General features: G+C 40.9%; 1 protein-coding gene across 1 annotated transcript in view; it reads right to left on the bottom strand.

The window, feature by feature from the left end:
• unc5a (unc-5 netrin receptor A) overlaps positions 1-16,416 on the bottom strand; it is a 196,789-nt gene that overhangs the window by 57,674 nt on the left and 122,699 nt on the right. Inside the window, exons 3-5 of the mRNA XM_088432054.1 lie at positions 11,813-11,956; positions 8,493-8,596; positions 6,372-6,552 (exon numbers count right to left, since the gene is read on the bottom strand). Coding sequence (XP_088288180.1) covers positions 6,372-6,552; positions 8,493-8,596; positions 11,813-11,956 — 429 coding nt within the window. The remainder of the gene's footprint in view (positions 1-6,371; positions 6,553-8,492; positions 8,597-11,812; positions 11,957-16,416) is intronic.

Consider the following 16,416-nt stretch of genomic DNA (forward strand, 5'->3'; position numbering starts at 1 on the left):
GAAATATGTTGCTCTTCTTTCAAATTAATTTGTAATTTTGATGTTGTTCTAGCCAAGGTGGGTGATCAGTGATGAGTATAAAGTAAATGTTTGATGCACCAAATCTTTGGCCGAGCAAGGAACATGAACAAGTCTCATGCCAAGGGTGTGTTGCAAAGGCCAACTTCAAAATAAACACACCATATGATACATGGACGACAATGTTACAGCCATACAAAGCTTTTATTTTGCAGCTGTAGTCGCGTAGAGGCTAGCCTGAGCCCTACTGCCTCCATCTTTATTGCAGTCAGATCGCTGATTTACCGACATCCACACATCACCAATAATATAATCTCCGTAATTTTTCTTTATGGAGCAAGAGACGAGAAGAGGGTTTGGTTAAACAAAAGCAAGACTGACAATCTTTTCATGTTCACAGAGGTCAGTATTTGCTTTTTGCTACAAGGGAATGTCAAGCATCCCTGGACAACCAATTCTATGGAATTTAATCTAATTACCGTTTGAATGAGAGGTAAAAGTACTCATTCCATCAAGATAGAACCCTGATCGAAGACGGTTTGCCTCCATCCATCCACTTGCCGGGTTAGGTTACGTCCACTCATGCTTGACATCTGGTGATGTCTTTACGTGAGCAATGTGGAACATAATACCTTGATTCACGAAAAAAAAAAATACCTTTGTTTTAGCATGTGAGAGACTGCAGCCAACTGAGGTATTGGATTTCCCTCAGTGCTTTTTGAGCATGGAGGATTTGTGCGTTTTGATCCTTAAGCAGCAAAACAACTGCTTTGTATGCAATCAGGCATTTTGCTCTTCATGTTCAATCCCCGCTTTGTTCCTGTATTCACCTTTAACCTTATTTTCATACGGAGTTTTCTTGCCGTCACACTATCTACGGCCCTTTGTCACAGGGCTAATGCAGTACTGCAAATGCTGCAAGGCCGCATCTCAGGCTACAAAGGATCGATATCCACTGCTCAGTATCAGGCGAGGCGCTCCCTGCCTCTTGGATTCTCTCACAAGAGAGACCGGGCAAGGAAATGAAACGCCCCCGACGCTTACGATGTAAACATGGCACACAGGCCGCCATAATTCAGCCTTTTATTGCCCGTATTTACTACACAGCTTTAGCTGCAAACAATAACAAATGTAGTAGCTGGTCTGACACAGCAGCATGGCTGGCTGGGACTATGTCTCTTAAATCAGACAGGTCTGTGAAATAAGAGCAGGGTCTTCATAAAAGATAATGAGATATGTGAACAAAGTGGGATGATAAATCACTTTCAAGGCTGTGAGGACTAATATGTTTTGAAAATGACGGTGTATGTTTAATTGCGGAATATAACAGAAAGTGAACCATCCGAGGGAAGGGGTGCAGGCCAAAATAAAGATGAGCAGATGACTTCTGGATGCAACGAAATGCAAAAAGAAAGCCAGGGGAGGCCAAGTGCCACGGGACAAGCAGGGGTTGCCTGGGATTTACCTGGACAGGTGGCCACACAGGCACTTTTCTGGACATTCTGCCCCTCACAGGACGTGCCTCCGTTCAGTGGCGTGGGGTTGGTGCAGCTCCGAGTCCTCTTCTGCCAGCCTCGCCCACACACAGCACTGCAGGACGACCAGGTGGTCCACGTGGACCAGCCGCCGTTGACTGTCAGACCGGCGCAAGGTGGGGGATGGGTTGGTGGGGTAAAGGGTTAGGGGGGAAGGTGGGAAGGGAGGATGGGATGAGGGGACAGAGCAGCCAGGATTACCCGACATGCACTAAGGACAAGACGTGCGTTTTCCAAGAATAATCGTGAGTGCTGCTGCGGTTTGAACGGAAGCTTGAGACAGGGGGGCTGCTTCCTGCACTCCAGCTGGAATTACAGCCACCTTTAGTGTGGACAACAGCTACATTTGGGTGACTATATCCTAATCTGATTAACTGATTCACAGCGAAAATGGCTTTTTGACTTGTATTGATCGTTGACGTCTGTATGGCAGTGAATGGTTTTAACAAAACGATACACTAAGTTAATAGTATGCACAGCTAAATTATCTTAGCCAAACACACAGTGCCACTGATAGCCCATTACTAAGTAACACTCCATCGATTCCGATATGCTCATTTAGGCTAGGGGGGGGAAAAAAACGTCGACCAAGTTGGGTCAGTCGACTGAAAATAGGTTGACGAAAAAAATCCACCTTGAAATTCTGTCAGAACCACTGTTTTCGACACGGACCTTTCTTGCAGATGTACGCAATGTTGCAACGGTGGCAACGCAAAAACTGGATAAATCACAAGGATAATTTCCATTGAGCAAAAATAACAAAAATAAAGTAATGTTGAAATACTGTAAAGTGAAAAGACATACAAAACAAAAAGACATATGCAAAGACCAACTTGAAATTCAGCTTCATTGCTTTACTTGGTGCACAATCGGGTCACCAAATGGCTGATACTATTTGTGTGCTTGAAAACACGAATTTAGTAGTTTGACTAGGGGTGTCCACTGTGTCAATCGCGGTCGACCAGGGGCTCGCCTCGCTATTGTATTTCCCTCATTTCATTTAGAAGCGCTGTTTGACTTCCTCAGAACGTTTGTCCTCTTGAAAAAATTACAGTGGCTTGACAGGTAGCAGATTGTGCTCAAGTCTCATTTAACATCTGGGTCAACTAGCTAAAACAAAACAAAAAAATAGATCTCATCCCACAGTCATTTTTATTTTCCCTGCCTGAAAGGAGAAGCGATGAGTGCTACAAGCCTAAGTAAAGCTGAGAGAGTGAGACTCTTGTCTCTTACTGCAGAGCCCAGATATGTATTTTCATTCAACGTGTTTACTAAACTGTGTTCAGTGAACTGAAATATCACTCAAACATTGTTTGATGATATTATTGCAAAAGATGAGATACACATTTGATATATTTTGGTATATTTGCTGATGAAAAAGTAAGTCTCAGGGCAAAACAGTTTGGGTACCCCCCAGAAGACCATATTAGCACATAGACCTTCTGCAAAGACAGGAAAATTGTGAACTAACTAAAAAACACCAGGCTTATATTATTTGAGAATATAACCTGTCATGACAAACAACATATCTTATAGATATTTAAATTTAAACCAGTAGGGTTTATCTATCTATCTATCTATCTATCTATCTATCTATCTATCTATCTATCTATCTATTATGTGTGTGGTGGAGGAGCAGCAATATAGGATCATTGTCATAATTGTCAATAAAATAACTGTTACTTTCAAAATCAACTAATTAGCAAAAAGTTACTAGTTGGGGAACTGGCAACACTGGAAACTAAATCTGTTAAAAATGCACTTCCACGCACAATCAAGTAATCAATAAAGTTAATCAACTGATCAACAAAGGAGCCAAGTCACTTTTAAAATAAACTACTCAGGAACGTAGCTGTTACGAGTTAGTAACTGGCAACACCGAAAAAGAAACGCGAGAAAAAAACTCGGTGAAAAATGGCGACTCACAATTGAACCCAGGACACACACCCAGCACATACGTGTAATACATCATGAAAGTGAAAGTCATTAGGATTGTGCCCATCAAACATCCATCTCTGATTGCACCATTTCACATCACGCATTATGTTTTGTGAATTACAGAGAGCAGCCCTATCATTTTTTTTTTCTACCCCGAATTGCAAGTGCAAAGTGCAGCACAATCAAGCTGAAGTTATTACAGCTCGTCCTGATGAAGCGGCGAGCGCCCGTGTTCTGAACCGGCACCGGTCGAAGACACATCCCTGCCGCTCCAGCGTTGACGGCAAGTAATTACATCAAACCATCTTGATGCGATTCTAATCTGCACCTCCCTGCATCAAACAGCGCTTGTTTCATCTTACATGAAACAGCGATTCCTGATTTATTGACATGAACGGCGCGATCTCTCCCCCCTCAGCCGCTCTGGACACCCACCCCTCCCCCGATTTCCTCTCTTACTTCGGCCCGGGCTTGTCGTGACTGAATCATTTCCTTGCCCTCTCTATGCGATTGATTGCCCGCCTCAGCGAGGTAAATTGCCAGGCAACACAAGCCCTGATTACCTCTTAGCACAGAATGCAGTCTCACCAGCCGGGCCGTGATAGAATGCATTTCTGCCCCCCTGTTGAACCCTCTGAAAAGTAGCCGTTATTATGACCCGTTGCGGCTAGCTAGATCAACTAGCATGGCCGACGTACAGTTTATTCTTCTGAGGCACAGTAGGCGAGCGGCGGTAAGAAACAAGAGTGCTTTTGTCCCATTTAGCCTCAATTCAATACACAAGCAGTCATTAATTTGTCATCTTTTCAAGCACGGTGAATGGTGGGAAGAAATAAATGTGCCCGCGACAAAGCAATCTGTTCACAATTTTGCAGGTCCTTAAGTGAGAATTATTGTTTGGAAATGGATCTCCGAAGACATCTTTACAGCACATTTAATGTGTAAACAGTGCATACTCAGTTTTATTTAGCGAAGCGCTTTGACACTTTGACTCTTTCAGCGCCACGGACGAGAAATCTCCTCTTTGAAAATACGCTATTTGCTTTCTTTGGGGGGGGTTTATTAAAAATCGACCAAGCTGTTTTTAAATGTTACTTTATTACCTTCTGGAAACTCAAACCGTGTCCCGTACATGATAAACTATCTGTACAAAATCCCAACTCAATCAAAGGAAATATTTTATAATGGTCAATTTCACCGTATTGCGCACACTCCACACCTTTCCCCCCCTCCATTTTACTTCAACAGCCTTCAATCTACTGAGATTGCTAGGATAAAAAGGCAGCGGAGCCCCGACGTTAAATGGTAATTGATATTCAAGTCTCAACAACCTGAATATGAGAACTGCATAACATATTCAATTTCGCCGAGTAAATTCCCACCGACACCATGATTTCACACGGGATGTGACTGCTAACAAGGTAGGTGTTATTTTTCGAAACATATTTACAAAAATAAACTCACGGTAGCAGTCAAACACTGCGGAAGTCAGATGTAATTATTTCAAGCATTTTAAAGCAGCGCAAAGGCTAAAAGGGGAATCTGTGTATTCCCAGTTATAGCGTACTTTCCACGTGGAAATGGTGTGTGTATTGTCAACAAGAGAAACCTGTCTAACAGTTCAAACTTGGAAAAACATTTCAATATACAATAGATGCAGTAACCCCTGGGGGCAAAATACAGGTGTCGAATTAAAAAAAAGAAGATGATTTCATTTATTTGACCATATTGGTCTTCAAAGCTTTGTGAAAGTGAACCTCCTGCATTTGCATCATGGCTGCCAGCGAGATTAGAAACGTGCCATTTACATCACCCCATCAAAGTCTATCACATCATTAACATCACTTATTAGAGACGAACCTGCAATTTTCCAGTGTAATCACATTAATTACAGTAAATGCGCATCGCATTCACATACTACCGCATATTGTATTGCGTTTTAAAGTGTAAGCCACACCTTTGGTTGTGCAGTCAAGATCACCATCACTGTTTCCTTGAACATGTAAGAAAACAAAAAGTCAAATAGCAAAAGGACAAAAAGGGACAACATGGGAAAAGACAACTTAAAGGGGCAGTCAATCTTCAATTTTATTTTATAACAGCTGGACTTTGCTGCGTAATTCCTATTCCTTAAACACAATATGAATGTAAATTTATTGTTTAGACTCGTGCGGGCGCATAAAACATTGAAATTAAGGGTTTTTGGTAGACTTCCCTTGCAGTATCAAGATAGAAAGATTGAGGCTGCTACACAATAAATTTGTACATTTTGTACAGTACATTTTACAATGACTATATTTGGTCCAAGTTCAAACTGAGAAAAATTAAATGTAAAAATTACACTTGGAAGAGAGATTTTTTTAATTGACTGTGTTAACACTGTCCTTCCTGTTAGCACTTATTTTGAAAAACTTTCAAACCATTCCTAGTGCAATCTGACGATAACTTTACAACAGCGGCGATGATCAGAAAAGACTTTTCCATTGTGCACTGTTGGAATTAAAAAGGTAAAACTTGTGACTGATTTATACCCCTGAAATGTGTTATTTTTATTGTACATACATTTTGTTTTTGTCTTTTTTTGTCCTGCCTTCCTGAGTGGAGTTTGCATGTTCTCCCCGAGCCCGAGTTTGTTTCCTCCGGGCACTCCGCTTTCCCCCCATGCTCCAAAAACATGCATGGCAGGTGAATTGGACATACTAAATTGTCCTTAGGTGTGATTACGTGCGTGAATGGTTGTTCGTCTCTGTGATTGGCTGGCAACCTGTTCAGGGTGTCCCCGCCTACTGCCCGAAGCCAGCTGGGATAGGCGCCAGCAAGCCTGCGACCCTCGTGAGGATAAGCGGCTCTAGAATAAAAACTGGATGAGTGTCCACCTACCATAGATTAGGACCGTGGCAGAGTTGCTTTTGCGACGAGCGACGATGTTCTTAGCCACGCAAGTGTAGTTGCCCGTGTCGGCCAGCCGGGCCTTCTTGATGACAAGATTATGGTCGGGCGTGATGAAAAAATTGGGGTCGCTTTGTGGGTCGATCACATCCTCGTTTCTCTGCCACTCCACCTAAAAGAGAGTTTGATTGGTCAAAAGTGCAACTGATTCCAACAGTCGGCACCGGGCAACAACCATAGACTGAAATCCAAGGCACGCAAAGCACTTTTCTTTTGTGTTGCTGCTGTTAAAAGAATCCTTTTGATGGACTTAATCTATTTATACGCCTGACTGATACAAACATTTTGTTTTATTTTATAACACCTGGAGATCTCCACAGAAGTGTAGATATTGTGAATGCCTTTTTAATCGCAGTTCTTTTGGCACAGCGATTTCTTTGGTTGTTTTCTTGGTCTCACTTGACCTCCTGCTTTCTTGAGGGTTCTGCAACATTGTAGTTGGTATTATAGCCCCATGTGATGCACATAATTGGGCTTTCTTTTTCTTCCACGTGCCCCTTATTTTCTCCTGTGGTGACTTTTCCTCTGATGCTCTTTTTTTGTCAAGCGGTGGGCTGGCACTTTGCTTTCCTATTTCTCTGAAAGCTGTCCCCACACTGTCCAAATGTGATTGACTAGTTGGCTGTTTGTGCTCCCTGGGCTGTCTGAATGGCTCCCACAACCTATGCTGTTTGTGTCATTAAAGCGTCCACTGTCCACATAGATGTGTGTCCACCAAGTTCGATGGTTCGGTGAGTATTCTTTGACATCTACTGTTAAAAAGTGAGGAAAGTCAACAAAGTGCAGTTCAGTTCATCATTGCACCCTTTACAGAGCTGCGAAATGTCGTTTATATTTCGGGAATCAATGAATGCTAACTCGTTATGATCGTAACGATGATTGTTCAGGATATTAAAAAATATGGTCTCGTAGCTCAAACGAGTTGAAAATGTGCAAAATCAGATAATTGGTGGATAACTATGATATATTCTTGACAATTGCTGGGACTGCAACATTATCTCGAAAAGAGATGCTCATTATATTTTGTTACATTGCTGATTGCTTGTTCAGAATGTTTTCATTCATGTTTTGACCAAAAGGATTGTTTTCCCCCAAAAAGGAGCACACATTATAGATAAAGAAGATTGTTTTCTTTTGATTTTCATGGGAGTTGATTCAAGTTAATGCTGTGGGGATTGGTGAGGGGATATGGGGGTGGTCAACGTTTGTTTTGAGTGTGTGTGTTTAGAGCAAGGTATTCAAATTTTAGGATTTTCAGTTTTTGGATATAGGTTATATATTGTTTTTACTTTAGTTTTTTTTAGTTACTTTAGTTTTTGTAATTTGAGCGCAAAATTTGGTTTGGAATATTATTGTGATTTACCTCTATACATGAAATCGGAAAGGATAAATTGGATTTTAAGGACACCAAAAAGTGAATTAAGCCAAATTGCACATCCCCGGATTTCAGGACATTCAGTGAAACAAAAACTTTGAAACAACTGATTATTTTAAAATTTTACAAATAAGATATCTACGTGGTAAAAGGCCAACATTCGAAAGGACTGGAAAGCACATAACAATCACTTTTTTCTTTCCTCTCAATATTGAAGTTTATTATTCCGATCCCAACCGCATTGTGTACCACTTGCTAGCCATTTATAGGATCTGTAAGAAATTTTTACAGAACTGTAAGAATCGGCCAACTTGAAAGACTTTAACACACCAAGTCAGTACGAGTGTTGGAAAAGAATCCCAATAAAAAGCGAAGCAAAGCGAGCCATTAATTATAGATGGGCCTTTGAGATGCCAAACGCCTAGTGAAGCCTCCCATCTGATCCAGGATGATATGACGAGCCCATGTGATATACGGCGACTTTGAGACGTGGGAGGGATAATAAATCAATAAAAGGGGGTAATTAGAGGTGTAATTTATCCATACGGGCTGTCCGTTCCCCCGGCGAAAGGCGGAGAGATGATCACCGAGCCTCCATTTGCCCTTTGTCCTCGTGGTGAAGAAAGGGTAAATGCATGCGAGAGGCGGGCCTATAAATATCTTCCCTATATTCTCACCTCGGGTTGTGGCACTCCCTCAGGGGGATGGCAGCGCAATGACACCTCCTGGTCCAAAGCCACTTCTTTAGCCTGAGGCTCCTCCTCGAAGTTCTTTCTCAAGTCTGAGGCGAAAACGCAAAAGAAAGACAACCAATTAGGCTCTTTGCAACTGCATGTGGAGTGTAAATGAGAGCGGCGGCAAAGCTAAATCTCAAAATGTTCACGGAATCGTCGCACTCCAGTTGGCCCCCGAAGCCACGCAGGGATTGGTGGCACCAACCATGTTGCTTATTACAGCCTGCCTGGCTGCTTCAGAGATGCTTGTCTGGCTGCCAGAGGGGCCCGGCATCAAGTAAAAGCAATTGCATTACCGCTCAGTCCTTCCTCACTCGCTTGCGCGCCACCCGCCCGCCCGCAGCCGCCCGCCTGCCTGCAGCTTCCATCTGTAAGAGGGCTTGGAGCAGCCACACGAAAACAAAGCCCCCAGGCACCTGGACAAGAGCTCCTGCAAGCTTGGCTGACTGCATGAGGCTTCGCATTTCATCTCACTGAATACTTTCGCTGTTGCACTCAGCCGATGCATATACACACACACACACACACATATACACATATATATATATATATATATATATATATATATATATATATATATATATATATATATATATATTTATATATATATATATAGGTAAAACTGGAATCGCTCTTTCATGGGTGGAGCGACTCGCATGTGATGAGCCAGACAGGCCGTTGATGGCTAGCAGCTTGGCACTAATTTGATGTGTCCGCCCCGGGTTTGCACTCAGAGTGAATCGATGTGTTGCCATGTCGCCAGGGCCAGAGGGCGCGGCTGCGAGATGCTGCGGAATTCCTTTTAACTAATGGGGGAGCCTGTCCTCGGAGGAGAGTGTTTTTGCAAATTAAATGAAGCGCGTACACAAGATGTGATAGAAGCACTGGTAGGAGACATCAGCGAAATGAATGCAAAGCTTAGGCTGACGTGATTAGGGATGAAAAATTAATTGAGTTCAAATTGACACCACACTGGTGTGCGGTGCAATTTTCATAAATATAAAACCCTCTTCTTCATTTTGGTATGTTGGTCAGCTTTTTTTTCTGCAGTATCAGTGTTATTTTACATTATTTAAACATTTCCTGAATTTTATTTGAATACTTAAGTCAGGAGATCCCCAAACCTTTTTTTGGGGGGGTGATACAATTATGTTTATTATTATTATTGTTAAATTAGTTTGAGGAAGGGTTGCATGCCCCAGGTTGAAAATTTCTTGTCTTGTCTTTTAAAATACTTCCGTTGTTTGGCAATGACGAGAATTCTCATCAATAACGGAAGGGGTATTTTAATATCAAGCCAATTATGTGCTTTAGTGATGAACTGTGACCATTGGATGGCAGTGTTGCTCACGAGAAAAAAAGCCATACGCACTACACATACATTACATACTTGTAAAGTAAGGTAAGGAATGGAAATCAATCTTTTATATGATGCCGCCTCTGTTTGCATAGATATAGCATACAATATTCTGTCGGCCCTGAAAGATGACTGAAAATGCTAAAAATTGGCTGGCACGCTAGGGGTTGCCCTTTCTGCTATTACTTGGCTCTGAAAGAGTTGTCATCTTTAAAAACATATATTTTGGTTATATTATTTTGATTAATATGATAATTGTCCAAAATGATAGATTTTTTTTTTTTGTAATTTATGCTTTTGTCCACACTCGATTGGTGGATCCTTATGAAGTTCATCTAGCAAATCTTCAATCATTATGTGGTGTTTTGTTCCATACTTTGATATTTGCATCAGATATTTCACATCAAGGGAAAAAACATTGAATAGAAGATGCTAGGGAGCTGAAATTTCACCCAAATGGTGACAACATGTCAAAGTTGAAAATGACGGCACGTCACTTTTTACATGATCACACCACCAGGAAATGCTGAGAGTTTAATGTGGAAGAAAAGGACCTAAAAATGGTCAAAATACTGCACAAGGTCAAAAAAGACTCAAGTCTAACTGTTTAGCAGCACTCTTAAGTCAATAATCAAATTGTCTTTCATATTATTTCATGGTTCATTTGCCTTTATTTTAGCATAAGCCTAACCTAAAAGCTAATCTAATATTGTTTCATGTAATGCAGATTCATTTATTGCTTGTGCAGCATGTTATAAATAAAAAAAAAACCCTAAACATGGGAAAAGGATCATGAAAATACACTGGCAATATTTTTCTAAATCATTCCGCCCTAGTCCTAACGCATGGCTGAACCCCCGAACAGTGTTCGATAATGAAGCACGTCTTCTGAAGGTCCTGTTGTGCGGGGGGACGCTGTTGTCTGGAATAATGCATATTTATATGGCAATTAACAGACAGAAAGCTTTAAAATACTCAAACGGAAAAGGGCTCCAGCTAATAAAGCTTTGAGGCCGTAGCAGAGGATGCGTCTGTGTTCCCCTGACAGATTTATGCCTGCTACATTGCTATAAATTTCCAATCTGTTTTTACTCAGCTACTTTCATCTGGATCATCACTGATACAGTCTATCTTGTGAAAAATAGGGTCATGAATACTCAAATTTAGTGTGCCACTTTTTAAAACGCCTCTACCCCCGCAAGGTAGAAGAATCACGGCAAGAGGACGCGTGAGGAGGTAAAGGTCACTAAAAACACAATGAAGATGATTACGGTCTTATTCCATCCCATTAAGTTATACGCAGTGTCCTCTTCTGCAGATTTTCAAGCCTAATATCATGGTACAGTGGAACCTCCAAAGTCAAACGCCCCAAAAGTTATACAATTTGGAGTTGAGCCAAAGATTCACGGGAAAATCTGTCCTGAAAGTCAAACAAACCCCAAGGTCAAACAAGCTCCAGGGTGAGTTGATTTGCTTTTTGGATGCGAGCACAGAAAGCTCCCGATGATGGCAAAGAGGAAACGTGTGTGCCAATTTGTTGAATAGCAATTACAAATTTGCCAAGCAGAAACTAACGTCCACAGCCTGCAGCTGGAATCGTAATGGCTAATGAACAGGGCTAAATGGACAGAGAAGCTTGTCAGCAAACTACAGGCTAAAAATTTCATTTCACAACCAACAATAATGCACATGTTAATCATTGTTTTTATTTTTATTAAACAACGGCAAAGCTTATCTAAGGCTGAGTATTTTATTTTTCCGATGGATGATTCCCGTCTTTTAAGGTAAATTACTTCCCTTACATTATTTCCTATGGGAAAGTGTTTTGAAATTCGACCAACTTGGGAGTCAAACAGGCATCACGGAACAGATTGGGTTGCCCCTAATAACTTTCAAGTGCACTCACAGGCAATCCTGATGTAGGCTTTCTGGCTTTTCTGGGTTCCCGTGGTGCTCCAGGCGACACACTGACACCAGTACTCATCCAGGCCGAAGATCTTCTCCACTTGCTGTCTAGTGATTTCTATTGTCACCTCCATGACGGGCAGAGCTGAAAAGCAAGATGCAAACATCAATACATGAAGAGTTAGTGAAGAAAAGGAGAAGAATTAAACAGATCAAGCAACTTTTTCAAAGAAAACATCCATCTTGATCAGTCATCGTGCCACAGGAAGTAAGCTGAACTTCAAGTTCAATTTTGTATGCTTTATAAAATTATAATTACCAGTAATCAAAAACCTTTCTATATATATATATATATGTGTGTGTGTGTGTGTGTGTGTGTGTGTGTGTGTGTGTGTGTGTGTGTGCGTGTGTGTGTGTGTGTGTATACATACATTATTGTTCATTTGCTCTATAAATAAACCTTGACCTTGAATCACATAACTTTTTACTTCTCAAAACATGTCTTCATGTCCATTTTGTACCTTTTGCACAGATCCAGCCATGAAATATGGAAATCAGTGCAGAATAAACAAGCAGAAAACTATAATATTATACAAACGGAGCGCTTGTTAACTGGGGAAAATGAGAAGAGCCTGCAGGCATCTCCAGTGTCATTTGAAAGGCGGATAAAACCATAACATTTGGGAATGGAAGAAAGAAATGCAAAATAAAAAAAATAAAAAAACCAACACAGCAAATAAGCTTTTCGGCGTATATTGCTCCTCTGAAGTTACAATGCAGGTAATTAAATCTCAGTAATAGAAAGCAAAAGTAGCTTTATTGCTAAGAGACAATCACCGTGGACCCCAAACAAGATTGGGACAAATCCTGTATGTAATACAACTCCATCTTGTCAAGAGTGCTGAGTTCATATTTGGGAGACAAGCATTCGTTTTCGTTTAACCTTGTATTGATAATCCAATCCAGACCTTTTTTTTTTCCCCATTTCGAGTCTTAGGACTTGGCCTACTTTCTCGCCAATTGATGAAGCGATATCCCCGTTTTTCCTTTGGTTTGCCGCTCACCCGATCTGATCTTTCCTCTCTGGGGCCTTTTCCAGAGCGGTGCAGAGACCTTTCCTGTAATCGCGAGACATTCCTGAGAGCCTCAGAGGACACATCTGCCAGACCGCTGAAGCGGCGTATACACCTCGGCTGTATATTTAAGTCCCGATGGAGTGTCGCTCTTCAATAGCAATTTGCATAAAAGCACTTTTTGACACTCACGCATTTCGCGCACACTTGAGCGGTCTGCTGTGATCGTTTTCAGCTTCAGATACAAGTTGTCGGGAGCTTGACTAAGTGGCACCTATCAGACCATCAAACCTATATAGCAATTATGTGAAGCACTTACACTGAAAAATTGTTGTTTGCTGCAAACAAATGAAAGAGGCTCTGCGTTGCTTTTGCATGATCACAGAAACTCTTACCTTAAACTTCATATAAGTTTTAAATGACAAACTGAGAAAATTTCGGGGGGGGTTAGGTATCAGTAGGTTAAAATAAATTTATTGACTGCCTCTTGTATGTGTCTGACAGCAGATTGACGGTAAATTAAATATCTAACGTGACAAAATGGACACTACCAAGAATTGACAAAAGAGACTTTCGTCACCTTGAATAAGTAGTACATACTGTATTTTTCGGACTCTAAACTGCAATTTTTTCTCATGATTTGAGCCCTGCGGCTTAGAGTTCAAACACCTTCCCTGGCTTTTTTTGTTGTTTTTTTTTTTTTTGTCACTAGCTACCAGGAGACAATCCACTGCTAAAGTAAATCTGTTCAAGGTGTCAATTTTCTATGAAATAGAACTGAAAAAATGTGACCATCTTCCTGCATAAATGTCTGATGTTACAACCTGGGGCTGATAGTCTGGTGTGTCGTAACCATTTTTCTATTTTTTAGATAAAATGACAGATTAAATGAAATATTTATGCTTAATTGAAGTTCCAGTAAGTATGTTATGATTTTTTTTTTTTTTTTTTTAGTCACATAAGCAAACTGAGTACATTACTGTTATCGAGGTCAATTATTTTCACAACTTCTTTGCATTGCTCACATACTGTATTTTCTGCACTATAAGCACACCAGCTTATAAGGTGTACCATCAATGAATGGGCTATTTTAAAACTGTTTTCATGTATCAGGCACACTGCATATATATATATATATATATATATATATATATATATATATACACCCCCCAAATGAAAATCAGTGGTTTATGCACTATATAAGCCGCACCGTTACCTTTTGAGAAAATTGAAGGCTTTTAAATGTGCCTTATAGTGCAGAAAATGTGGTAATAGTTTTGTGTAAGAATCAAGATTTTCTTTGTTTGGATTAATAACAATAATAACAAAAACAATAATAATAACATTAGGTGTCTATATTTAACTTGAAGTGGCAGAGTAACTTGACAGTGCATGCAAAAAAAACAATAAACAAAAAAGAATCCACCACAATCAATTTGAGCTTCCCCATCAAAGCCGCATGTAAAGTGAAATACTAATTCCGACTGTGTAGTAAAGCTGCAAGAGATGAAATAGAGCACAGCATTAAAAAATGCAATGGCTATGAGTCAGACTGTGCAGGGAGCACTTTATACTGTATATGCATTTCATTTGCCATATATCAGAAGACATACAGTATATTAGGTGTTCACTAACAGCCCGTATTCAGTGCCTAGCAAGGCTTTGGAAATGTATCTGATTAATGCAAACTTCTCCTCGTCTTTGAGCTAGAGGGTGAAAAGAATAAAAGATCAGAATGGAGATGCAATGCATGAACAATAGCAACCTGAGGTGAGAAATTCTAAGAGGAGCAATTTGAAGCTCTGCTTGCCAGTGTAATTGCGTTCTGTTTCCTTATCTCTTCCCGTCTCCATAATTACCTCATGCTTGCTGTGTCTGACACCTTAAAGAAACACGACTGTGAGCCAATCCGTCCAATTTCTGCCCAATTAAGGCAGACCGCAAAACAATCACGACGGCGGAGAGTAAAAGAGGAAAGTGCCGCCATAGCGGTTAACATTGACACTCAGTTATTTCAATATCTAGCTTGATATAGCCAGTTAATACATCTTACATGTACTGCCTGCAAAGTGTCACAAGTTAAAGCAAGCGAGTTCCTGCTATTTCAAAGAGTTCAACTAGACAGTCCTGCTGAGCAAAGATTAAAAATGCCAGATTTCCCATCATCTCTGCTTTGAGCTGTATTTAAAAATTAGCGATTAATTAAAACCTCAGAGAAACTAGCAGAGTGTTACAGACGTGGAAACAGCGATTCAATGAATATCATGACTATCAAAACCATAAAGGTCAACAAAAAGCCAAAAACAACATCGTGCTTAAAGTGTAATCATGGCTCAGCTTGTCAACGTCAGATGACCAGATTCAAAAAACGGGTGAGCAGTGACCGGTTGTTGTCGGAGAATGGAAGCCGATTCTTAGAATTAAAAAAAAAAGAAGAAAAAAATAGTACTACTAACACAATGGACTCCAATTAGGCAAGTGGAAAAATTAATGGCGCAAATATGCAGGAAACGGAGCAATTGTAAACGATGTGCGTCAATATCGAGAGAAAACGATATGAAAATGAATCGGCCTCCTTGACTACCGATAATCGGTATCGGCCCGGATGCCAATGCTGTACTACATGAAGTTTGTTCGTGGTCCATGCAATCCTATCGCTACAATCTATTTCACAGATCTATCAATTCCATAATCAGTTTAACCCTGATGAAAATGCGAGCGGAATTTACACAGCCTGCCCAGACAAACATTAGCTACTAGTTTAGCCGCTATCTTTCAAGTCCGCATAAAGAATGCACGTTGCCTCCACCGGTACATACTTACAAATTACTCTGACAAAAATGAAAGCGTTACATCAAAGCGCAAAACTTGAGTTGTTATTTCCTTCAGAGTTGGCAGGGTAGCTTTTAAGTCCAAAGTAAAAGGCTTCCCGCATTTGATTTGATTCTCCCGCCCATTTGACAGCATGTATTATCCAAACACATCACATACGCAGAAGTTCAGCAGTGGCAGTGGTAAATCTCCTCCGCGCTGTTTTTGCTTGGCTCACAGCGTACTCGTTTGGGAGTTCAACTTCCCGTTCAACTTTGGGAACAGCGGCACATTCATCATTGTCACTTCTCTTTCAACAAGCAATCAAAGTCAAAAACAAGGAACGGCCTTAGGATATCAGCGCCGTCAGCGGCGGAGGAGAAACCCGACCGGATGTGTGCGCGGAGAAGGATGTTGCCATTTGTGTCGAGCGAGTGCGTTGTCACGCTGGCTTTTTTCGGCCTTCCTTGATTTGCGAATTTGCAAGTTGGACCCAAGCGGGGAAATATGGAAGGGCAAGAAAATGGATTTGGTAACCAGGCAACAATAAATACTCATGAGAGGCACTCAGAAAATGAGGCTGTGGGCACTTTCAGAGGGAAGAAAAATGTCTGGTAATCAATAATCTAAAAGAAGCTATCAAAAATCTCCATCCTGCAGACGGACTTGAGAGGGCTGAAGAGTCAGTAGAGTTTCAGCAAATTAAGGAGGAGGAATAAGA

Source organism: Hippichthys cyanospilos, chromosome 13 (genome assembly GCF_059441005.1).
Source record: "Hippichthys cyanospilos isolate Australia breed blue-spotted pipefish chromosome 13, RoL_Hcya_1.0, whole genome shotgun sequence".
NCBI lineage: Eukaryota > Metazoa > Chordata > Actinopteri > Syngnathiformes > Syngnathidae > Hippichthys > Hippichthys cyanospilos.